Source organism: Xiphophorus hellerii, chromosome 22 (assembly GCF_003331165.1).
Source record: "Xiphophorus hellerii strain 12219 chromosome 22, Xiphophorus_hellerii-4.1, whole genome shotgun sequence".
NCBI classification, from domain to species: Eukaryota; Metazoa; Chordata; class Actinopteri; order Cyprinodontiformes; family Poeciliidae; genus Xiphophorus; species Xiphophorus hellerii.
Window position 1 is genome coordinate 18,815,987 of NC_045693.1, and position 27,290 is coordinate 18,843,276.

Sequence of the window (27,290 nt, forward strand, 5' to 3'; positions counted from 1 at the left end):
CACACAGATGTTATCCATCCATTATCTATCATGCAATACATTCATTATTCATTGCATTTAACCTTGAATCAATTCCTTCCCAGATGCCAACAACACAAACCTACTGTAAACATGCTACGTGTTGTCAAAAAAAACCTGCCTTCAGCAAATATAAGAAGATGAACAGATGGTCTGTCCCCTTGATCTTGTTAGTCTGCGACTACATGAAGTGATGGAAGAAACTGTGACAGGCTACATTCTCAACACAACTGATGAGTTTTCCAACATGATGAAAGCGAACTATCTGGAAAAAGGATACACATACTAGATTTGATTTGAGTGATGTTTTTAATTATTATTTTAAAGGATGCATCATCCTATTTTAGAGCTGGAAACCCCTAAAATATTTCAAGTGTAAAAAATAAAAAAAAAACTACACTCAACCTTTTTATTCATTCTTGAAATTGATGAGTTAAGAAAAAAACTGTTTGGTGCTTGTTGGGTCCCAGCAGTGAAGGTCTGTAAGGAGCTGCGTATGACGGCTGATGGAGGATGTAAGAATCTGGATGAGCTTATGGCAAATGTGAGTTTGGTTTTAGGGGCCAGGAGTAACCAGTAACGCTGACCAAAACTCTGGTCAGGTAAGTGTTCACTAGGTTAATTCAATAATAGCTGACTATCAGGCATAGCATGACTGCCAGACATCTCTTTCAGAGTACCAAGGATAAAAAGCAGATTCCTGTCAGGTATAGCTACAGTATTCAGTGTCACTTTGCAGTTGAAAGACCTGCATTTCTGAAGAGAGAGACATGAGCTCCCACACTCCATAACAATGACATAATTACAGCATTTCTTTTGGTGGATTTATTGGTTTATTTATTGGTGGGTGGAAGCAACTCACATTTTTGGGTATTAAACATTGAAGCTGTAAAGTGTGTACGTAATTCTACACATTTAGAACCTGAGTATGCCACTGTACAATTATGTTGTAAATTTGCCCTTGTTGTAAACCTATTATTTTTTTATCATATTTCATTCTTGTGTGAATTTGCATTAGCCTTCAACCTTGCTGCTGGTACGCCTGAATTTCTTCTACTCTATTTCAATGTCTGATGCTTTCTAGATATCTTCCAAGATGAGTCTCAACTCATTTTTATAATAACAAAACAGGTGCTTGATAAGCAAGGACAATAATTTCATGACAAGTACTACTGCACTTTCATACAGTGGTAGTACCTCAGTGCCTTTGAAGTTAACTCGCCAGGCTGACCAATAACACTGATGACGCAAATCTGTCAGAATGTCTCAGAGACAGATGAGAAGGAGGGTTTACTTCAAGTTTTCAAAAGAACAATCCAAAAACAATTAAATAAAACCACGACTGGTACAAATTTGGCTCACAGTTAAGCCAAAGCTAATCATACAAAATACAGATTTAGAGAATATTTTAATTACTATTTGAAATTATTTTCATCATTTTGACAAAAACTTATGTTACACTGAAACATCTTGTTTATACACAGGTTTGTTCATCTGATGTTATTTTCAATCTGTTGTGACTTTTGTGCCACACAGATATCAAGTGAAGGTACATCAGATACTGTAAATGCAAGTACCATACATACCCTGTTATACGTACATATACTTTACGTACTGCAGGTATCCGCCTGATTTTATTTTTGTAAATTATGTTTATAGAATTTTAGTCCTTAAAAATACCAGACTTTGCACACAACGTCGTAAGTTTGTCTATCCAATGACGTCACATTTAAAACATTAATTCAGATGTTATGATCGGTTACTCACAACTTAAATAGCCTTTTTTATGAAATACTATTTTACTCTTCAGTAATTTCTTGGGATACTACTTACTTTTACGAAGATAAAAATATGTTGAAGTAGTAGTACATTTGAGTAAAATTTTTTGGTACTCTCCACCTCTGTGGACTGTATGTTCTTCATGTAGAGGTCATTTTTCTCTGACTATTCAAACGCCTCCACAGTAGTTTAATGTAAACCTGTCAGTGTCCATGGAGTCTGTGTTGGCTCTGACATCAAGGTGTACTCTGCTCCTTCTCTTGTGCACACAACCCCACCTCTTGATTCTAAACAGGATTGGAAGGGTACAGAAAATGGGTGAAGTTCATGAATAAAACTAATTTAATTTGAATACGCTTTGATGATATTTTCATGCACGAGGAAACTGCCAAACGATATCTGTTCAGCTGGAGCCACAAAGTATTTTCTTAAATTCTTGCTTCAAAATGAGTCCGAATTTCAATGGAAGATGTGATTAATATGTGTTCTAATATTACCATTAGATAACTGAGTCCTTAATGTTTGACGCCTTTTGTGTTAGCTGAGCAGAAAACATCACACTAATTCCGAGTATCACGCTCTGTTATTTTGTTCTGATAATATGTGAGATGGCTTGGTAAATGTTGTAATATGAGCTGTCCTTGAAACATCTGACAGTTTGAAGGTGTGGATGGAACCCAGCCCGCCGAGCATCGCTGTGGCCCAGAGATCATTTCTCACTTTGATGTGTGCTCCAGCTGCAGTCTGCAGTGTTGTCACAGACTAGGGGCAAACAAAATTTAGACCATTATTTATTTAATGGCAGAAGTGAATCCCTGGAGATTACAAGTGTTACTTCTTTGGTTCTCAGCGGGAACGCAGGGGCTTAAAAACAACCAGACATTGTCATACTGTTAATGGGAAAATATTAGAGCAGCTGTTCTGAACTGTGACTGAAAACAGTCGCTAAAAAGAAGAAGGCTGTTTGCCGGGATTTGTTTATATTTGTCCTCGAAAATCAGAATACTGTGAAAAAAGTAAGTATTAAAAACCCCTCCAGCATGTCCAAAGGTTTGCTGAGCCTTTGAAAGGCCTCTCGCACTGGGTCAGTATGCTAAACAATCATGGGGAAGACTGCTGACTTGACAGATGTTGACGCCCTTCAAACGGAGCATGAGCCACAAAATGTCATTACTGAAGAAGCTGGTTGTTCACAGTGTCTTGTATGTATGGATATTAACAGAAAGTTAAGTGGAAGGAAGACGTGTGATAGGAAAAGGGGAACCACAGGGAGATGACTGGACTGATGAGCAATGGTCCAGAGTTTGGTTTTCAAATTAAAGTAAATTCTTGGTCTGGAGGAAGAGTGGAGAGGCACAGAATCAACATTCATAAGAGTTCAGTGTGCGGCTTCCACAGTCAGTGATGCCATGTGTTGGTGCATTGTTTTCTGAAGCCCACACTCAATTCAGCCATCAACCATGAAATTCTAGAGCACTTCATGCTACATGCATTTTTTGATTGGTTACTAATTTTTTGTAATACCAAATTTTGGATTTTCTTCACCCGTAAGCCATATTCATCAAAATTTCAGAATCTAAAAGTTTGAAATATTTTCCTCTATGTGTAATGGACCTTTGTAAAAATGACCATTTGACTTTCTGAGATGACTGGCAAATAATATTGCATTTTTACACAATATTTGTGTATCTTTTTTATTTTGCTTTGTTTTTTTAAATGTACTAGTGATTCCTTTTTCCTCTGCTACCGTTTGGTGATCCATCAAACTTGCTGTTGTTCCCCAGCGCCAGCTTAGCTGTGTTTGAAAGTGATCTCAGGAGGACCGGACACACAGTGCATATGCAAATAGATTTACAGACAACCAATTAAAATGAAAACCCTTCAAACAAAAGGGGGGGCTAAAAAGAGAGACCTGTCACAGCTGGAAGGAAAACACACAGAGAACAGAGACCCAAGGAGTCAGAGTCACAGTGTGTAGACGTTTTAATTATAAAGTTTTAGGTCATGCGCTTGTTCGGAGCAGGGCAAGTGCGGCTCGCAGTCTTCCTGTCAGAGAACTTCACACTCAGCACAGTTCATCTTTGGGGACCCAGCCTATCCCCCTGTGGGCTGGGAGTAGATCGTATAAACGGTTGTCATATGTTGTAAAGATCAAGGATAAGAACATGTGTAGACAGAGATTCCCTGCTTTGCAGTTGGAACATGACAGGGTCAGGCTGCTGTTATAGGCAAAGGAGACACTAAAGCTGGTGATTTGTTACTGTGTTTACACACCATGATAAATAGTTGCCCAGTAATCATCTACAGCCAACTGAGAAATTACAGATCATGTAATGTTTCTATACAACATAAGTTATTTGTTTCCATGCGGGTGTTGCTAAATGAAAACAAGTTAAATGACAAAAAGGGTGGGCTTCTCTGTGGGAGTTTTTACAGATTGTTAAGCCAATTTTCCAGAGACATTAATGGTGATTAATGATACTGTGTTATTAAAGCTATTTGTGGGATACAAATGAGGGCAGTTGGGTGGAAAGGCTCCTGAAATAGAGCAGGAGTAAATGCATTAAATACTTGTTATCACCTTACAAAGGGCATTATAATTTAGCCTTGTAGCAGGAGAATGAGTGCCATTTGTGTTCAATGGGGTGCACAGTTCAGAATGCGTGTGAGCTCCTTTTGTCAATTTTTTAAAAGTCTTTTCTGGATTTAATATTAACCTTGTCAGAAACAAAAGTGCTGGTTGGGAATATTTACATCATCTACTCAGTCTGCCTAGGGCATGGGCAGGTCATTTCTCTCAAGGTATATACAGAGAGTTAATGGTGTTTTCTAAAGCTGGATGGAGCATAATGATGCAACTCTACCCCTCCTGCCCCACCTGCTATAGAACACAGCAAGTCAGCTGATGATAGTCTCTAACTTCTCCCGTTTTTATAAGTAAGACAAATCTGAAAGTCTGAAAATACACTTTTGTTGCCAAAAGCGTTGTTGTCGTGGAAAAAAACTATTTCCAAGCACTGTTCAGGTAAAATCACTCAATCAGGTTTATTCATGAATTGTGCACAACTCAGAGAGCTCACAGGACAGTCAATAATGAAGCAAGTCTGAAACGGAAAGCTCTGCCAGGCAGAGCCAACACCTGAGTTTTGTACAAAGGGATAAGGGATCCAAAGCATGGAAAACAGACTGGTTCCCATGCAGCTGGGGGAAAACAACGTCCAACCTTGTGCATGTAACCCAAACAGCTTTAACTTGGTGGGAATATACAGAACTTAGAATAAACATATAGCAATACAACTAGCAGGTTTGACCTAATTGTAATTTTTCCACATCAGTTGGGTAATGTTTCTTTACACACAAGTTTGCTGTAATGACATCCCATTCTCAGTTCATAGGGTTCAACATGATGTTGCCCATTCTATGCATGTATAGCATCTTATGGAGTTAATGTGTTAACTTAGGTTCGGGAGCAGGGCCACGTCCAACCCACACCTCTAATTTTCCAGGCGGCCTATTTATACTCTGCTCATCTCAGTCTGTTATGTTTCGTCAACTATCAGACCCGTGACTCTTGCTACGATTACAAATCTTTGAATTCAACTCACCACGGAATGCAACGTGGCTATTCAGCTGTACCCTTCTGATTCAGAGGATGATCTTCAATACATCCATCTGCTGCCGAACATTCTCCTCTTCCATGTATTAGACAAGCTCCAAGTCGCAAACTCCTGCGTTGGGTCATCTTCAAAACTTGAGCTCAGTTTCGCACCTCATTAGTGTCATTTCAACATCCATCTGAGGTTCATCCTTCACCTCCAACAACAGTCCAGTCCCAGGGCCGTAGACCGCGTAGAGGCATCAGCCATCAGGCTTGTTCTCCCTGACCACCGCCTCCTTCCGGAGTTACTCAGCCAAACAACACCAACACAACCACATCCCAGCGCTCCACCGCAGGAGTCTCAACTCATCAAGGCCTCAACTCCCGGGTCGTCGCTCACCTTCAACACTCTATACATGAGAAAGGAATGCCTTTCAGCCGCTCAGACAACAAGTTAAGTTTCTTCCGACTCCTTTCATATTCTGTACTTCATCAACCAGCATCGCTTTTTTTTCATTATTTTAATACTTTGTTTTAGCCTTGCATCTAATTGGTTTTGTTAACAGCAGGAGTTGTGATATTAGTTTTTTTTGTAATGTCTGTTATTGACGTGTTGTTTGACATTGTTATTGTTATTTTTGTATATTCAATAAAAAAAATAAATAAAAAAATCAAGCAGCATCGCCTTCAGCCGAACGTCCCGGGGCTTCCGGCTTTTCCTCACCGTTTGTTTCCTCCTCTAACATCTTCGTGACGTCATTCCAATGCCGGCTCGTAGACTTCCATCGGAGCGTCAGGCTCCGCCCGGATCACCGCAGACTTCCAGAGTCTCTCAGCCAAGCAACACCAACATATCATTATTTTTCACTTTATTTTACAAAACCTGTTAACCATCTCTCTTTCGTTCTCTTCTTTTTCTGTCTACATACAATATATTTTTAACATGCATAATCCCTTCATCCCTCCTCCTATACATCCCTCTACCCTTCACCCACTCTCCTTCATCCCTTCATCCCTCATCCATTCATCAATAAATCTTTAAACATATATCTATGTGGCATAGTCCTTGCTAGTGAATGAATTATTTTGGGAGGGCTGAAGGTTTAGGAGTATGATTCCACACAAAATGATCTTATCCCGGGGCCTCATGTGCAAATGTTACACAGAAGTTGGCATTTATAAAATAAATGTGGTGTGAAAGTTTACGTAAATATATGCAAACTTTTTACCTGCCGTGAAAGTTTTCTGAGGACAATAATACTACAAAGCACAAAAAAAAATTATCTACTTACTCTATACTTTCACACTGAAATCTGACTCCATTCAGCATTATTTAAGCTAAGGAGTATCAAACCCAATGTTTTTTATAATTTGAATCCTTAATTGTTTAAACAATTTCCCACATTTATCTTCATACAGGCAACACACACACAAATATGTAAATAAACCAGGAAAACCTCACGAGAGGTGGAGTTACCACCAGCAGGCAAGGAGGGATGTGTCTTGCCCAAAGACACAATAACATAGCCGAGCAGAAATCAAGCCGGCAACCCACCCACTGCTAGACAAACTTCTACAATCATTGTCACCAAGGGGCCATACTCCCAACTGGAGCATTAAACTGTCCAAAATGCCTTGATATGCGAAACAATTAAATAGTTCCTTTCAATGGGTCCAGAGGCTCAAGCATAACTCCTGAAAAACATTTGTATCAAACTTTACACTTGACACAATACAGTCAGGCAAGTATCTTTCTCTTGGCAACTGCCACACTCAAACTCATCCATTGGACTGCCAGACAGAGAGGCATGATTTGTCTCTCCAGAGAATACTTTATGCACTTCAGTGTATTTCCAGTCACGAAGTCAAACAACAAACTGCCGACTGGCTGTCAAGCACCGACTCATTAACCAGATAACATGAGCTTCTTTCACCTTCACTATACTCTACAAAGAGCAGAATTGCCTAAATGGATAATATGCAGTGCAATATGCACTTGAAAACCGCCATATAATATTATTATAGCAATTTATTATTTTAGTAATAGGAGGAAATTGGCAGATTTTTTTTGTTTTAAATGAAAGCAATTACAGTAGGGCTGTTGTAAACGAATATTTTAGTGATCTATCGATTATTCTTACGATTAATCACGTAATCGGATAAAAAAAGATAAAATAAAACTTTGGTAAATCTAACATAACAGCAGAGTTACTATCAGTTACCCACATCAGTCCAATTTTTCACATTTGAGCTTCCCTAACAATAACTTTTCTGTAGTTTAGAAAATTAACCTGTAACACTAATAGCTCACTTTTTAGTTAACCTGAAGAAAAGTTATACAAGATTCTGAAGTTATATTCAATTTAATAAGAAATTGAATATACTAAATACTAAAAAATGTCTATACTCCAGCTTTTGGTTTTGAGTTTAACAGATGAACTCTCACTTTGCCCAGACATTTATAGCTTTTGTGTTCATGTTAGCGACGGGATTTGACACATTTGTCAGGTTTACACGTCACGATGCGCTTCGCCACCCATTTGTTGAGACCGGGATGATATGAAATTAATTTTCCGGTTCATCCGTAAAGCTACACTTAGGTTAATCATCTAATGCGCAGCCGCCAGCAGTGTTCATTCTATCCGCTCACCTGTATAAATACTCCAGCATTGCTCCTCCCTGCCATTCGCTCTGTACCGCCACTAGGCAGCAGCTCTGGGAGGAGACAAGCAAAGCAGGTAAATTTTCCTCGAGGAATTTTAATAATCGAGGTACTCGAATCATTCAAGGAATCGTTTCAGCCCTAAATTACTGCAGTAAAAATATGAAATATTGTTGAAAAAGTGTCCATATCTCATAGCTCAGAGATTCAGGTCAAAATGGGTATATCTGTACCAAATGACAATCCATTCAATAGTCATGGAAATATTTTCTCACATAAGTGCAAATGCACCTAATATTGTTCCATCAGAAGTTATTTGGAGGTAAATTCTGGTAACCAAGCAATTTTCCATCCAGTCTATGTTTTCACAATTTACAAAACAGTGTTGTCAAAATTTGAAAAACCTTGAATAGCTGCTCTACAACATCAAGTTAAAATACATTTCAAGAACAAAAATGTCAGTCTGCCTCTATAGTGCCACATTTAAGTGAAGAGAGTGGCTTGCGTAAATAGGCTTTAACCTAAGGACACATCTTTAGAAAGTGTCATGGCAATTTATTCAACAGTTATTACCGTCTGTAGTGGTGGACCAACTGTGACACTGCTATGCCATTGGCCACCCCAGCAGCATGACTAAAAACTGCCATCTGTTGTAATGTCATCAGATACAATCAATATGTTCCACATCTTTGAAGCAAAAGAGCAGGTTTAGGCAGTTCTGTTTCCTGCAGGCTCCGCACAAAGTTTTCTCCTTTTTCCAGCAGGTGCTCTGGGAATAGAATAAAACCCTTGTTTATTCATGTTTGTGGCTAAATCCAGTTATCATCCCTATGTGTTTTCTGCATACAGTGGGAAATTCTTCATGAATAATTTAGATAAAAGATAAAAATGTATGTTTTCAACGTTGACTGTTTCATATGCTAATGGTGAGTTCTTTTTCTTTTTTCTTTTTTTTTACTTGGGGATCGTGTGGATCTGAGAATACATTGGCGGAACACACTTTCCTTACCTTTGAGATGTTTGAGAACTCAGTAGAGACCCAAAATATTACCAGAAAAGAAAGGGAGCAATGTTTGTTTCTGAAACCTAACATTTTCCATGAGTCTTTTATATGCAGTATCTGCTGTTTTCTTGTTTGCACATTTACACCTCGTTGAGGCACTTTGAATCTGTCTGCAGTGGCTCAGAGGCTCAAGTTGTCCTCGGGGATCCAACTGTAATGAACGACTAAGCTGACAGTCATCTGCAAGTAGTAGGACTGTTTTTTTGCATAAATCTGGACACTCCCCTCACCGCCTTTGGCAGGTCAATAAAGAGCGTAGTTGAGAAGGGATTGTGGAAAGTGATGGGGAGAGGGAGGATTTTTTTACTTGTCAAATCAGTGTTGTTCCACTCATTAAGCACACAGAGGTTTAAGCTGGTGTTGTGACTGAGGGGGGAGGGGACAGAGTTGAGGTTTTTTTTTGGCAGGTGGAATTTCCATGCCTGCTGTGGGAGCAGTGAAAAGCTTGACATCAGTCTATGAACAGACGGAGCTGGGAGAAAAGCAGACAATCAAATCAATAAGGCAGCAGTCAGCAAATCTCTGTTCTGGCTTTTGTTCTCAACCCCTTTTAGAGGGAAAACAACACATTTTTGGAACTCACATTGTTGACACTGAATAAGAGAAAACCTCTCCCTTTATTCTAAAATGTTCAATAAGATAGAGAAGTAGTTCTCAAAGTTAGGATGGGGGTTTGCAAGTGGGGGCTCCTCCAGAGGGGCGAGGGTTCTTCAGAGTCTCTTCTGAAATGAGCTACATACTAAACGTGACAATGAGTATTTACTTTTTATCTATTTTATATCTTATTAGATTCTTCTCGCAATGAGCAGTCATTGCCAGAGGTAGTACTTTCCAGGTCTGAGTAAGTATGGAAAAATAAATTTATATTTCCAGAACCTGTTACCCATGCCTATAATTGTCATATAGTATCTACCCTAAAAGTTGATGGTAAATACTATAGGACAATGTAGTTTTCTGAAAAGAAAATTCAAACGTGAGAGGCTCATCTCCAAAAAAACAGACAAACATTTTAATGATAGTCAACTGCTGACTCTTTAGCTAAAAGTTTAGCAAGGTTGTGCCAGTTCTGCACATTAAATGGCTTATACTTGTACTTCATATAGTCCACAGGACTCCACTATTATCATTTGTCTGCATGATTTTAATGGTAATGATTATTAGGGTGCAATTTGTTACATTCACTGCATTTATTGTTGGTCAAAGCTTTTCTGATAGCTCCATAAGAGGGGCAACTTTGTCTTGGTAGTTTTACTAAGATTTTTTTAATATGAGAGGACATTCATTTGCCCTAAAACTTCAAAATCTTTCAGCTCACCAGTTCGTTTTCTTTTATTTTTCTACATCCCACACTCAGATCACCTCAAGCTGTCTGGATTTAATGTGCTTCCTCACGTATCGACTTGCTTCAATGGTCTTGCAGTTAATGCTGTGCATCAGCATTGATAGTGAAAACATTGGAGAAAGACCTTAATGTGGGCTAAATAGACATGAGGAAAGCAGGGGTGAGCAAGCTGAAATAAATGGGAAATTGTGACAGTATTTTGTCTTTGTGTTAACTAAAACCAAATATTGGGATACAATTTAATGCAGCTATAAGCTACATTGGGGGAAAAAACAGCAAGACCTGACAATGGAAGTGAATTGCTGACTCATTCTCTGTGATGAGGTTTGTTCACAAGTCCCAAGGTTGTTAACATTGTTTGTACTGACTGATATATTTTTTTTAGTTTGGGCTGAGTAAAAATGTACTCCAACTCTTGTGCACTAAATGTTATGTTCATGTTTTTCTCAGTGCTATGGTTCTATTTGACTTTTTCTCTGAAAATGGAAAGCCCCAAAATTAAGCTAAATATCAGTTTTAATGTTTGAACAGCACAAGGCTGAGTTACAAGGAAACAATACAGTTCATGTCACCTCTACAAAAGATAGCTTGTGTGATGTGTCAACTACTCAACAATAGACTTAACTCTGGAAGGCTGCAGAATAAAATAGAAATATCCTTTATTGTCCCACAAAGGGGACATTTCTGTGCACCTGCAGCGAAGTGACAGAAAATTAAAGCAGGTAGACTCACAAAGATAGAACATAGCATATATAAAAACACAAAATTAACTGTAAACACATTTACAGAATAGCATAATAGTGCTTCAATAGCTATGTTATTTCAGTGGAACAACAATTTTAAACAAAAAAAAAAATGAAATGTGCCAAGAGGTGAGACTTTCAGTTGTTTTCACTGCTGCCTATTTTTACAGTCACTAGATATCTTGCTCTAATAAAGCTATCCTCATAACACATATCCTGACAGAAATAAACATTGACACATGTCCAAACATTATGGTTGTACATTTTAGATTTAAAGAACTTTTGATGCTGTTTCATATTCAAAGCAGAAATGCAACAACAACAAAAAAAGCTGATCATCCTGTCAAAAGTTGCAAAAGAGCGATAATGCCACAACAGGGAATCCAGACTTACAAATTCGATGCATAAGTCATGGTCACTCCCAAAGGAAAGCACTGTAGTTAAAGTAATGTCCAGCTAGAATGGGGTCCCATAAAACTGCTAATAAATTTTCTGGTCCAGGAGAAAATGAAGAAGGATCAGAAGAGCTATTACCTTGTATATCTAATAGACAGGCACCCAATTAATTAAAACCTTTCAGTTCTCAACAACTCTCTTTAAATTAAGTCATGCTACTGATGGACAATAACTAGAGACATTTGCCAAGTATGACCTAGATTAGCTATGTTAGCTGAATACAATATATGTGATGGTTTTGCCTTTGCCTTGCACATTTTAAAATGAAATATTATGGCATTATGAAAACATTTAATGGCTGTCCAAACAAAATTTAGTTGTTTAGAATTTCGGACATATTTAACATCTATTTCTTGTACAAACTGGAAAAAAATACTTGCAAGTTCTGAAGCATATTTAAAAAGCTCATACATCAACTAGATATCTCAAAACGGTTTCTCTGATACGTACCATTCTGCTTTTAAAATAAACCACAGTACAGCAACAGCCTTTGTTAAAGTTCCAAGTGATTTGAAAATTTACCTGGACAACCAGAAACCTTTGCATCTTGATCTCACCGACCTCAGATGTCTTAAGCAATATAAAGTATTAAAAGGTGGTATTCTCAACTAGTTGTCTTCATATATTGCTAGTAGAATTTCAAATGTGATCAAATCATTATGGAGTTTCACAAGGATTAAATTTTGGTCTGTGTCTGTCATATATGTTCGCATTTTGCTTTGCTATTACACAAAAAAGTATACCCTGCTCTTTATATGCTGATGATACACAGTTGTACATTTCTATTTCTGCTGCTATAGTTAACTTCATATGTAATCTTGTCAACTATCTTACTAAAGTGAAATACTGATTGTCTAGTGTCTTGAAGATAAATTATAACATAAGCAGAAATTATTCTTTTCAGTGTGGATGACTTGGCCCAACTTTTTTTTTTTATCTTCAGTTGAATCCATGCTGTGAACATATCATTCACATTCTTATTAATGCAATCTGACTTAGAAAAATAAAAATTAGGGGTGCTTTTAGTTCTGGAAGACTGGATTACAGCAATGCACTTTTTCCTGAATTATCAAAACATTGTTTGAATAAACAGAATCCTGGTGCTTGGTCTTTAACCAACATAAAAAGATTTGAACACATTACTCCCATCTTAAAATCTTTCCTCTGGCCTCAAATTAAACAAAGATTTTAAAAATACCTGTTTTTTTTTTTTAGGAAGTTTTACATGTTAATTCCTACACTCCTGAGATCAACAGGCACATCTCTTTTCCAAAGTTTTATCTAGATTCATGTCCTTCCCCTGTTTTGGGGGGAAATTATCTGGATATGATCTTTTGTATAATCTACAATTGCGGTCTTAGTTGTTTTTTATATTTTTTTAACACTCACAAAATACATTCCATTATATGAAATAGACTATAAAAAAGGCTGACTTGTCAAACTTTAGATTTAAAGAAAAACTAAGCGAGAAACTCATTTCGCTACTTCTTCTCCCTTTGCCTTTTTCTTTCTCTTTTACAATTCCCTTTATTCAATCTCATCATTTCATTCTCTCTTCTGTCTCATCTTCTCATTAACACTTCTGCCCTGCTGGCGCTTTGTCTCCTCTCTCTCTCCCTTCTATCAAGCGGCATGGCGACCCTTTTCTTTTGCTCAGTTCATCCCCCCACATCCTCACCACTTCTAATAAACAATGTGTCAGATGTACTAAAGTAACAGGAGGGCAGAAGACATCCAATTAAAAACACAATGCATTATTATTTCTCAGCTCCCCCTCTCTGCCATTTCCCAAAGCCCTTCAGATTATATAACAGCTCGGTGTCAGGGGAGCCAGCCTGTGGAGGACAAGTTGAGGGGGTCTTTGCCGACGATGCGGCTCACCAACTCCGGACTTTCCCCAGCAGCTTGGTACCACCCCTCCCTGCTCCACCTCCTCCTTCTTCCCCTTCCACCCACCCACAAGCCCACCCCTCTCTCTGCTCTTCCTACACACACACACACGCACGCACGCCTACACGCACTGAATCTTGAATGCACAGGGATTGCAGCAACAGCAGCAATGTGAGATGGAGATCTCCGCTGCGTGTGTGAGTGCCTGTTCCTGGTGAGTGCGGGGACGAGAGTGGATGAGTGTCAGTGATGCTTGAATAAGGTGTTTGAGGGAGAGCAGAGGGGGGGAGGAGATTGGAGTAAAAAGGCAAGAGGAAGAAAGGGGGGAATATATCACTGTGCATTGGAGACAATGTCTGTCTGCTTTTCCCCTCTCCCATCTCGATAACCTGAATCTTTGCCGGATGTGCTACAACTACTCCAGCTGTCACTGCACTGGCTGCCTCTCTCTCAGTCCTCCCCTACCCTGCGAGCACTGCTCCAGAGGCTGGACGGCACCCTGGCACCTGGTAAATTCATGGATGAGCAACGGATCTACAGGGGATCTGTGCTTTCTTGTCCTTTTCACCTTTGATCTGTTTTCCAAGGTAAGACACTTTCTTGCATGCGTTTTTGGGAGTTGCACACATATTCTTGTGCACTGCAGTAAGAGTTATTTGCTCTGACTACTAAAATTGCAACTAGATGAAAGTGTAAAGAAGAAGCATCCATAATAATTTCACAGATTTCTGTTAAACTCACTACATGTGCTCAATTTTTGTGACAAATCTTGTTGAAATAGAGAAGAGGAATGCTTGCAGAAAGACATTTAAAGATTAAACAGATACTCTCAAAAAACAAAGACAGGTTTAGATTTTCCTTCACAGCCAAGTGAGGAAAAATGATGAGTGGCAGAGTCATTTGACTTTGATTAATATCAACTCAACATGATGCATGTCTTTGTAGCTGCTGACAGACCTGCAGTGTCTGAGGCAAAGGCTGATTATCGAGATTGCTATACTTGTGGATTGCCAGGGCTTGATAGAGAAGAATATTGATGAGAGCTCACTAATAGACTATTGTGTATTCAACTGTAGCAGACAGAGAATCTACTGTAGGAGAAACCCTCCACCTCTTTTTTTTTTACATCAAGTTCTGTGAACTACAGAAATCTCCTGATGTGATTTTTGAGCTCAAATGTGATGAAAGCTAGTTTCAGACTTATTATGGCTAATATGTTTGATCTGGAGGACTCTAGGGTACAGCATTACACACAAGGCTGCACTTGTCTTTGGTCTCAGCTGTTGCCTCCTCCCAAAACCCCTCTCCTTTTTGCAGGTCATTCCTTTGCTACCTAATATCATGCACTCTCCTATTCAGAATTATGTGCTTAGTATGAGCTTGCTAAGTGTGCATTCATCCCAATGTACTCAACTAAACATACATTAAAAAAATCAGTTAATAGCTCTATGCATTACTTATCCATGACCTCCTTAAAGGTGGTACTCTATAGGGGGAGAGTAGGAATCGCTTCTCATATCTACATTTTGAGCCCACTCTCCTAAAGGATCTATTTCACAGTCTGTGCTCTCATTCAAGACTAAGGAGATTGAAGCTTATTTCATCCCAGTCCCCCATAATGGATACTGCATCTCGGTGATAAATGTTTAAAGCTAATAAAGTCATAAAGCAAACTTTCACAGGTCTTGCTCGCAGCCTAGATAGATACATATAGCTCTAAGCAACAGCTGGAATGAAGATGATGTGCATGTCTTGTCTTAAAGCTACAGTTGGCACTGCTTTGAACCGAGTATGTAGGGAAAATATATCACTGCATCGGGTGCAATCTAATTGCTGCACGAACCCCACACTGAGGCAACTACGCAAAACGTACTACATGCTGATCATGTACAAGAGAAGAAGGGAATACGATGCACTCTGTCATCAGATTTCTTAAATTGCCTGTCCGGTGAAAGGTTGGTGTAGTGTCACTGAAATTAATGCAAAACAGTAAGATAAAGATTCCCACTGCAAAGAAGAGTCATTGCACAGCAGAATGCATATTAGATGATTCGCATAATGACAAAGAATAAACAGATGTCTTAAAGCATTTTACGAAGACAATGAACTGAAACACTCAAGACTGAATCGTGCTTATGAAGCGATCAGCATGCTGTGAGAATATTAAGAAGTGTTTGGCCACAATCGTTACTTAACCATTAATGAGAGTGGCTAGACAGTGCTATCATATGTAAATATACTAGTGATAAAGTTCAGTATTTATTATGTTGATGCAACCAGACAGGAATACAAGCTGAACCAAGAAAAGCTGCATCAGTTTTCTCTGGTTCGTGATGAGGAAGAAATCATGATTCAGCACTGTTGCAGGCTTGCTATTGCATTGAAAATTGATCCAAGCCAACACTAAATGTCCCCATAAACAGATATGTTTCTACAGCATTCTGGCCATAATAATGGATGACGTTGCTGTGGCTAAAGATGCTTTATTACCCTAAGCACACACACACATTCAGCACTGCAGTTTGAAGAACTGAGGGGCAATTGGAGCAGACAACGTGGTCTGTCAGGGTACATAAGGAGATTTCAGAGGATTACTTTTGCAATTTTAGACTCAATGCATTATTCATAATCCTTTGGATAGCTGGGGCCAAATCAGGGAAGGACCTCAGGTCATTAGCAGAGATCGCTTGCTGTGAGGAGGAGGAGAAAAGAAGGCATCTGAGGAGAAAAAAAGGAAATTTTCTTTAAACAGCCTGACTGCATCCACGTATCATAATAGTCTCTCACGCCCTCTCTGTGTCTGACTTCCAACAATATTAATTCATTAAGGAGCTTTTCTTCATTTCTTTTTTTTGTTGTTTTGTTTTGTTTGTCGTTTAGCTTCTTTACATGTGACATGGGTGCATAAGGGAATCGCACGTGCTCAAAGAAGACTTCCTGCAAATGTGATTACCTTTTCACTGGTGTGAGATTGGGGTTTCTGAGTGTGAAATAGTATGATCTCATGTGAAACAGCCTTGAACATTTTTTTTTAAATCTGTGTAACCACTTCAACAAGCAACTTGACAAATCAAAGTGCATAGCAAGCAACCATACCACGGTAACAAAATTCATCTGCTCCGTATTTCAAAACCACTGTATGTAAAGTCATGGGATACCATGTTGTTTTTTACAATTGTGTTTTTTTGCATGACCAGCATGAGCTGGTTCATTTGTTTACATACATGAATTTTCTGCCTTTAAAGTATTGCAGTTCCTGAAGTATGGCTACAATTGGGACTAACAGTTGCCTTCTAATATTGAGTTGTGCACAAGTAATCATATGTTTTAAAATATTTCCATATTTTGTTACATCAGTACCTCAATAGGTTATGCATATATTGGGATCTTTAGTAACAGAGCAACATAAAATTGTGCATAATTGCTAAATTACACATGTGAATCAATTCTTTTTAGAACCACCCATCACTGAAGGGCTTTTAAGGTATGCTTTCAATTGCTTTACACTTTTAAATGAATTTTTATTTTCAAAATGCCTCAAGCTTAGTCAGCTTGGATAAGGAGTGTCTGTGAGCATCAAATTTGAAACGTTGTGCTAGACGAAGTCATGTCTCAGCTAAGATTAACAATAAATAACTGCTTAGGGTAATTATTTATAAAACTAGTAAATTAGATTGAAATTACTAGGTCGGGACACCATCAAGAAAACAATAGCCAAAACTAGTTCAGTTGTCAGTTGTTATTTATGAATAACTTACTGATAAGGCTTAGTTTTTAAAATTCGAAAGATACTACACATAAATGTACAGACAACTTCTCTTCTTTACATAAGTTTATTAAAAAAATAATTCAACCTCACAGTTAAATAGTTTGTTCAACAATGTCGTTAAGCTAGTGAGAAAATAAAATTAAATGATGATGCTAAAACCTCTAAGGAAAAAAAAAAACACAATAAAATCTAAAAATATGAACTATATAATTATGTAATGATGTCCCACTTCACTATGAATGGCATATATTGAGGGACCAGATTTTGTTTATGAGGAAGGTGGAGTATCTTTATTCATTATAACTAATTAACCTTCATTTACACCAAAATATGTTGTGTATTCTTCACACAACATAATAAATATGTAATGAATAAAACATAAAATAACCCATAGAATAATTTATAGTAATATCACAGTGTGCTATAAATATGTAAGCTTAAAGCCCATGGTATTGTATTAAAGAGCTTTGCCGATGAGGCCAATTAGCTCTAGATTAATTTAAGAATGTACATTGACCAGAGATCAATCTTACAGCTCTGTAGTTTCCTTACCTCAAACTACAGAGAGGGTTTTTTTTTTTTTGCTTCCTGTCAATAATTAAACAATTGACACTTTAATTAAGGCCAGATGTTTGTGGCGTTGGCCTGGTAAAACCAGCTCCTTGTTCTACACTTTGTTTCGTACAGAAGCTCTGGACTCTAAGCTATTCAGAAATGATTGCTTGGACTCTGTTAAGGTTTTAAATTTTACCCTGTGGCTAACGTTTAGCCATGACATATCTAATGCGCCAGTTCGACGCTATGAAACTTGTTGGAAATTGCTTGCGAGGTAAACAACCATCCCACACTGTGAAGCGAGAGGTGCTAAACTGAACCATTAATGTTAATTCAATATTTGGAAGCATGGCCAATACATTAGCCAGGCTAATGGAGTGTGCAACAACTGTGCTGTTCATAGATAAGCTGTGGATCTCTGCAGCTCCTCCAGAGAAATTATGTGTCTTGTGGTTGCTTCTCTTATTAATGGTGTCTCTGCTGGACCTGGTATAGATGGACACCATTGCATCTGTAGGTTTGCAGTTGGTCCAAATGTATTACATTTTGACATAACAGATTAAAGTCTACTTTGTAGTATGTTCAAAGCTTAGGACGATCTCACACTGCTTTCAACTTCCCAACTGAACCGTCTGGTTTTTTCTTTGGTCTTATTTCCGATCCTCAAACTGAGATCTTCACTGAACAGCTCTATTTCTATTCAGAGTAACTTACCCGGAGATTGTTGACTGAAGGTAACTGGCTGAATAGCATTGTTTCAAGGGCATCAAAGAAAAGGAAGACAAATACGTATGCATACCACACAATTGAGATTGTTATTTGCAAAACTTTGGATCCTATGTAGCACTTTTCGTTCTCTTCACAGTTTTGTATTGGTCCATAACGAACAATCCCAGTAGCATAAATTTGTGGTTGTCAAATGATAAAATGTAAAAATAAGTTTTGGGAACATCCGTGTTCTTTCAAGACACTATATATACGGTGCCTTCAAAAGTCCGAGCTAAGAGTTAGATTGGCATGGGCAGATTGCACGGTGATCTACAAGGCAGGAGTCCTGCAAAAAGTACAGTCCCCTGCCTTTTGTTATCTGCTCCGGTTCTGCTTTTGTGTGTGTTTATGCCTCGTGTGAGCGGACGCGTCTTAAGATGCCGGGAAAGGTGTCTCTTTGAAAAGGTGAATACAAGGCCCACACACACCAACACTTCCTTTTCGTTTCTTCCCTCTCTCATAGTCAGAGCTGCCATATGAAGAAAAAAAAAAAAAAGCAAAAACACCCACACATGAATACAAAAGCAACAGAGTTACAAAGAACAAAGTCAGTTTGGACAACATCAAAGAGCGTGCTTCCTTTTAAAACGATCCTGACCAAGCATTTTCTTTGTAAATGTCCTACATATTAGAAATTAACATTATGGCAATGTAGTCATCTTTTTATAACTTTCTAAGAGATGGTAAAATGGACAGTAAGGAAAACATCTCTTCAGTGTCAGTGTCTCATCAGAACAATCACATTGATGGATTTACAATGTCGCGGGATGATAGAACATAATTACTTTCGGGGAAGCAGCAACACCATGAATAGCTTGCTTTTGTGTGGTTATAAATGATTCATTGGGGTTTATTTATCGCGTGCTGTCTTGTCATATGAAAATGATTAACCAGCTCTTTCGGGTGTTTCCCTTCAACCATATCAGACATCATTTCATTTCCTCATGCTGCTTGATATATTTCATGCACTTGAAATAGGAAATACTTTGTACCAGCTGAGTCAGAAAAATTTTGTTTTTATTTTTTTTAGGTATGGGTGACAGCAAAAAAAAAAAAAAACAACTTCTCAGAATTGTCTACGAGTGGCTTTTTGTAGCTATTTTATGATACCAACTGTGTTGATGATTTATTATTATCGCTGTGGATAACTTTTACTTTTACTTTTGTTTGACCTTAATTTATGCAGGTTATGTCCTACTGAGAAAATAAATTCTCAGCTACAGGAACAATATGTTTCAACATTATATACAATCATAAAAGTTATATACAAAACAGCAGTACAAAAATTTCAAAATGTGTAAAATAATAATTGATTGTAACACTATGGTCAAGCAAAAGCATGATATTTTTGACCCGCATATTAAGTTGCCCCCAAAGGAATCAGACAGTTTAGTTTCCTTTTGGAGATGATTCCATGCTAATGGTGCAGAGAAGGAGAAAACTGCCTTCCCTCTATTTTGTACAGACTGAGGGAACACAGAGAGTGATGGTATCTTGGGATCTGAGGCTGTGACTGATGTGTTTGGGTGACATAGGAAGATAAGTATGAGGGCAACATACCAAGAATTGATTTGCAAATAAAAGTGTACCAATGGAAACTGCATGTCAATAGACATGACAAAATAACTAAAGAATACAAAGTGCAATGATGAATAACATGTTTAGGTTCAATTATTAAGCATAGTGCCTCAAGCTAACTACAAAAAAAAAAAAAAAACTTCATTAAATATGCATTTTGGACTTTTTAGGATCTTTTCTGTTTGAGGAGTTTACCAAAGTGCTTAACTAATGTATCCATTACCTCTTTGATAATTCAGTTCAGTTTTCTTCATGATTCATTAATTGTTTGTAAAGACTTACACAAGAGCTTTTTCTTGCTCTATGATGTTAGTGCTTTTGTCTAAAAGAATTGCAATTATAGGAGCTTGCAGTGCTGTCTTCAGGTCACTTCCACTTGGCAGTCAGGTTGGCCTCAGCTGACCGTAACCTTGAAATCTGCATCTGGATTTGGAACCAAATAGATGATAGTGACCTGCTATAGCTATTTATGTGGCCCTCAAGGCTGTAGAGGATCACAAAAATAGAACTTTAACATAACAGTTTGTGTGCCTAAATATTATTTTATTAGTCAAATCAAATCATTTCTTATTTGTATAATGCCAAATCCTATCAGTGTTCAATATTATTTAATTTTAAGGAGTATTCATTAAATACAAAGAAAGCTATAATATTTTATCAGTTTAATAGGCAGTTTTATTAATACATTAATACATTCTTGAGGACAGCCATTATCTTGGTTTGGCCCAAAAGGAAAATGAGTTTGACTCCAAAGATATAGATTGAGCTTTGCTGGATTTTTTAGTGTTATATTTTATTTTATTTTATTTTTTTGTAGAACTTAGCAATGTACTTTAGCACAGAAATGTAAACACATTCCTACACATTTAGCATAAACTAAAGTAACTTGTATTTCGGGAAATAGATTCATGAATAATGCACTTCAGTTTTAGCTCTTTATCATGCTCCATTAACAGAAATATGAGCTTTTAAACATGTTACAATTTTTTTTTTTGTAATACATAAATAATGCTTTGGGTGCTGGGGAGTAGCTCTTTGTTGCTAAGTGTTTCTTAATCTTTCTAATTGATCCGTATATGTTCTTTTTTTCTTTATTTATTTTTTTAAACAGAGATTAAGGTCATTTCATTCATCCAGCTCCCTTTAAAATGTGATCACTGAGCATGCACTGTTCATATTTTGTGTCTAGTTTTTGACCTCAACACTCCACTCAGCACAGCTGAGGTCCGGGGAGTGATGATAATAAATTTCCCCCCGGGGACTTTCAGCGCCTACAGGTGGATACAGATGGAGGAGCTCAACACCAGTTATTATTGTAAAGTGTAGCATGTGTGGGCCACAGCTGCTCTGAGGCCATTTCTTCTGCTGGCGGGTACCTCTAACCACAGGAGGAATATATTATATAGTAAACACCTTTAGCTAGGAGGCTAAGCACCAAGCACCCTCCAGCCATTTCTTAGCAAAACACCTTGAACCACTATGGTGAATATACCATTAGAATGCTCAACGTAGCAGCTCACAAGGCATAAAAACGCAAAGAAAGTTTATTGAAAAGCAAGTGGATGCTGGAGTAAAATGTAAGCAATAGGTGGCTGATTGTACTGTAGCACAGTGGTGAAAATTAATTCAGATATAAGATATAAAAAGCAGCAAAGCGAAACGTCTTATAAGCTCCTAGATTTGAGTCTGAACATGTATCTAATCTGTTCCCTCACATACATTTTATGTGAAGCTGTATATATATCAGATTTTACAGTGATCCAGCAGGGATCCCCAAAGACCACATCATCTGAGTCCGTACTGCTTCAGACATGTAAATACTGCTCTTTCACAACAGCATTAAGTAAAATAAATGTGTCACAGTGTAATAACATTACATTATTAACATTACTATGAATTAATGATACACCGAAGCACACATAGCTATACCTGCTCATATTGCATGTTATCTTAACAGCGAACGGATTTAGCAGTATTAGACAGCGTCAACAGCAAACGCTCCTCCTAACCCGAGTTGTGCATAGGAGTCTATAAACAGTTTTTAAATAATGGCAGAACCCGTGCGGATGGCAGTGTAGGCAATTATTATTCCAGAAAGGTCTCGAAGCAAATCATCAAACAGTTGGCAAGAAAGCTACATTGTGAGATGCCACTGCATGGGCAAAGGCTATAAGTGTTTGTGGAGTTGAGCGGAACAGAACAACAATGCCAGCGGTGAAGAGAAAACTCTTTTGTCTCTGTTTTGTGTTCCCATACAAACATAGCGGAAAATAAAGATTATGTGGGTAATCAAATGCATTTAGGTTTTAGTCTTAGGTCAGACTGGCTTCCTTCCACAAGCAGCTCTATGTGATAGACCAACATAAATGCATGTATGGTTGGAAAAAAGACATATATCCACTTTTAAAAATGCTTTTCAGATAGGTATTTTACATGTGTGGCATGCATACGTATTGCGTATGCTGTCTTTACTGTGTTTTTAAAAAATATATTTTTTCATTAAGATACATTGTGGTTTCAGTAAGACAAGATGTGGAAAGGTTTTCAAAGTATTAATGTTTTTGCAAGACAGTGATGTCATGTAAGCATCCAATACACACAAAAAATGATACATCTAGCAAAAAATTGCTGTGGTGCCAAAAGTCTGTTGTTTCCAAAAGACACCAAATTTTATAATAAAAAGAGGCGTCTAAAAAGGAAACAAAATAAGGACAAACTCTGGTTATATAGAGTTGGTCAGCTGTAATCTTCAAGGGTTCTTACTTAGTTTGTCTTTATTCCATGAAACCATAAACATATATTTACTCTATTTTACAAAAAAGTACATTTTTGCTTATAAAGTAACATGCAACACTCAAACTACTTTTTCTTCTTATTTCAGGAAATATGGTGAGCAAAGAGGACACCACATGCATTGTTTTGTCAAATTCAGATGATTCAGACTCAGAGGAGGGACCTTTGCACACGTCGCACTCTGGACCAGATTCAAGCGGGCAAGAGGTGAAAAAGAGAAACAAAGCCTTACAAGTACGTTTCAAAGATATCTGTGAAGCTCAGAAAGAGCAGCGGGGAAGACATTCAAGGTCTATTTCCTGCAAGGTAACGCATAGAAAATACATGACCATGCCGGCGAGGCGCTCAATTCCGAATGTAACCAGGAGCACTGGTGTCCAGACCTCACCAGACCTCACTAAGCGATACAAAACATTTCCTTTCGAGAGGAAAAAAGGACACACATTTAAACATACAGCCATGGTAGAAGATTACAGACGACAAAACAATGGTTTTTTGAGTGACATAAAGACAGGGGGAGACGATGGGCAGCCGGTTGGAGAATCCTCCAAGTATAAGGGTAAGATTATAGGACAGACAAAAGCCCTGCTTCATCACACGGATGACAGCAGCGGCACGGAGGATTTGCTGTCGAGTGCCAACTGTGTGGATGGACCTTCATATCCAGACTCCTCACGTTTTACAGAAGAGGGACATTCGAGTGAGCAGTCTTCTAAAAATGAACCGGAGTACCAAGTGTGTGGGAAGTGGACTAAACACAAAGGCTCACTCAAAGACAACACTGACCCTGGTTCATCCTCAAAGCGCCAGCTGGGGGACTCTGAGTTCTCAGAACACAAGCCAAAGAGCAGTGGCCCTGTAGCATGGAACTCTTTGACACAAGTGGAGGCCATAGGAAGTCCCTCGGTGAGCTGTAAACGGAAAAAGGGTGCACAGCTAAATGAGCGGCAGTCTCAGACTTTTCCTCATAGTGTTAAATGCTCTGTGCAGTCGCAAGGGCAGTGTCGGACGAGGCATGCGTCAGCCTCCTCTAAACTGCAGAGAACTGCTGAGGGGGATGAGAGCTTTCCACCAGGAGGCATACAAGCTCCAGGCTTGGGGAGCAGCCAGCAGATAATACCCTTATCTGGAGACAAGGATATGAAAGCACAGCTGCAGGCCATGGAGAATCTCATCAGCTCAAGCCAGGAGACCATCAAGGTTCTTCTTGGAGTTATTCAGGAGTTGGAGAAAGGAGAAGCACAGAGGGAAGGGTAAGTATAGTGCAATTAATTGTGCAATTGTATACACAAGCCTTAGGTGAGAATCTGTTTGGTTAGAGGCTTGAAATCATAACTTTCAAAGCTTCCTTTTGTAAACATTTTAAGTCAAAAAATAAAAACATTAAATAATAATAATAAAAATCTTTTATCACTCATAGAAACTCAATGCTTGTGAATCCTGGATACAATGTGCGTTTGGGGTGCAGAAAAACACACAAAAAATGTGAAATGCTTCCTCAGCCTTTTCTACTACTACTACGATTCCTTTATACTTTTATTCCTATTAATAATAGTAAAGTTGTGAAGTACAGATCCACTTTTAATTCATAAACTTTAGCCAGGATTCTTTTTAAATTTCAACACATTTTACAAAGCCAAATTACGATGAATTTGCTCACAATAATCATGACTGTGATGTTTCACATAGTTACATCATGTTTCACAAAATAGGTGCATCTTATGTTATTTAACCTGTTTTTACTACCTTGTAAAGCTGCAGTTGGATTTAAACCACATTACTAATTAATGTCACTGTTAGCTTCAAGGCTATATTAAATTCTGAGCTACAGAAAAGACTAAATAGTTTGCATTAAAAAAATGATCCCTCCTTTTAGGTTTTAAATCCTAAAAAAAAGGAGCAATCAGCATACTTTTTTTTCCTCTTACATGTAGGGATTTATGGGGAAGCTACAGTAGATAAAATAAACTTCACCACTCTCCAATTAACTGGTGATAGGTGAGGGTTTCGGAATTTGGCCTTTTCTTTCCTTAGTTGATTCCTGAGTTCTGTGTTGTTCTGAATAATACTTAGATATTTGTTGGTTCTTCAGGTTCTTGCCTTTGTTTTTGCCTAAACCCACTTTGTTTTTAAATTTACTTTTTTTTTAGTATTGGCTTCTTAGTCCTGATTCCCTGTCCATTTGCCACACATGTCCTGGATCAGTGCATCGATTTCTCATGTTTATAGTAGCTCATGTAAAATTCAATTTTTCCATTGTCCATTCATCAAGCGCATATTGTAATGGCTTCTTACCTTAACTAACTTCTTTTTGTCCGGGAAGATGTTATTATACCTTATTTTGTTGATTCTGCTTTCAGGGCACCTTTTGCTTTAAGTTCTTCAGACATTGTTCACCACAACTGCCTCTGGAGATCTGATTATTTTGCATGCTAATTATGTTTTTTTTACCTGTCCTGTTTTTGACACACAGACCTGAAGATCATTTCAAAACTGCATCAAAATGCAAGATTGCAAAGACTGTAGGCTTTCATACAAAGAATACAGACACTGCCCCAGAGAGAAACATAAACACAAAAGTCAAAAGGTTAAACATTATAAAAACGTTAGAATGAAACTCATTCCTTAAGAGAAATAGAGCAAAAAGGTTAGACTGGTAAAGTCAAAACAAAACAACAAAAAAGAAAACAGCTGCATCAGCATTAATTCTTTTCAAAAATCAAACATTTCCTTTGTAATGAAATGCTAAATGATTTAGTTTTTCTACAAATTACTGAATTAATATTTAGCTTCAGAACCGTGTTCTATGAAAGAAGCTTTAAATCTGCAGCTCATGGAGTCAATCATCCTCTGGGATTTACAAACATGTATTCTGGACATGGACGATTGGACTACATTCCACAGTACCCCTGCATTTCTTGGTTTTGGCTCAGAAACGGTGTGTTAGAAGCCAGCCCTCAGGTTTTCTATTGGATTAAAGTTCCAGAATTGGCCAGACCTCTTCATGTCATTAAGTTGTCATGATGCTGTTCACTTATTGGTGCGTTTGGAGTTGTTGTCTTGTTGAAACTCCCTTTTCAAAGTAATTTCCTCATCAGCATAAAAAAAACATGACCTATTCAAAAAATTAGATGTAGTTAAATTGATTCATGAGTCCTAGTAAACAATAAATACACCCAAATATATATGGGGAATACATCCCCAATGCAGAATGCTATCGCCAAAATGCTTTTAAATGATCTGTTTGGCATTTGTAAGGAAAAAAAAAAGTCATCTATTCTTCAACGTATAAACATTCATTTTCAGGCCCAACAGTGAGTTTTTTTTTGTCTGTTTTTGTTGTTTGGCAACTTGTAGCTAGTTTAATCCATGTTGGTTTTCAATAATTTTGCTTTTTAGGACCTTCTTGACAAGAGCTCGGCTTCACTTTGCTATCTTCTAATCATTGCTCTAGACCAGTGTTTCTCAACTCCAGTCCTCAGGGACTCGTGTCCTGCATATTTTACATTTATCTTTGTTTCAGAACAACTGATTCAAATCATTACATTACCTCCTCTGCATGCCATCAAGTACTGCAGGAGCCTACTAATAATGCACTACTACACCTGGCCGTAACTTTTTTGCCATATAGAAAGATAACTTTTACCAGAAACAGCGATTAATCAGGCTAATGAATTTGAAATGACAAGATTTGAAGAAAATTGTGTGTCTGTCACTGCACACAGAAGTGTCTCCTAGAACTTTTCAAAATAAATCAGAAAAAAAACACATTTACGATCTGTACAGAAGTCGTGCAGTTGTATTTGGACAAATGTAGAAAAAAAAAAAACAGTGGACACAATTGTTTGTCAGAGGAGGCCCCTTTTCTGAAATATCAAAAGAAAAAAATCAATAACAAAATAGCAAATAACTGGTCCAACATAAAGTTGTAAAAGCTTTTTGATTATAATCAGCAAAATGTGTAAAAGTCACTGGCAGTGGTTATAAATATTCGATGCATCAGAGATCTGAGAATCAGAAAAGGACAACCTCAAGCTGTTCTTTAATTGGAACCTGAATATTAAGCAAGAAAGAATCAAACCAACATATTGTTGCAAAACTGCAATAAAATATTTATTTCCTGACAGATAAAGGCATGACACTCTGTTGCAATTAGAAGAAATGAGGGACTAAACATGCTGTTGGGCAAATTTAAATGAAGGGCAAGATGTTTTTGCTTCATGTCTGCTGTTTATGGTTTCACATCTTGTCAGACTGGCGTACCGGGCATCAAAAT

The 27,290-nt window shown here is 37.8% G+C and overlaps 1 protein-coding gene across 1 annotated transcript in view; it reads left to right on the plus strand.

Moving 5' to 3' along the window:
- Positions 1–13,533: 13,533 nt before the first annotated feature.
- Positions 13,534–27,290, plus strand: part of insyn2ab (inhibitory synaptic factor 2Ab) — a 31,423-nt gene continuing 17,666 nt past the window's right edge. The window contains exons 1-2 of the mRNA XM_032552369.1: positions 13,534–14,138; positions 23,103–24,267. Coding sequence (XP_032408260.1) covers positions 23,108–24,267 — 1,160 coding nt within the window. The 5' untranslated portion in view covers positions 13,534–14,138; positions 23,103–23,107. The remainder of the gene's footprint in view (positions 14,139–23,102; positions 24,268–27,290) is intronic.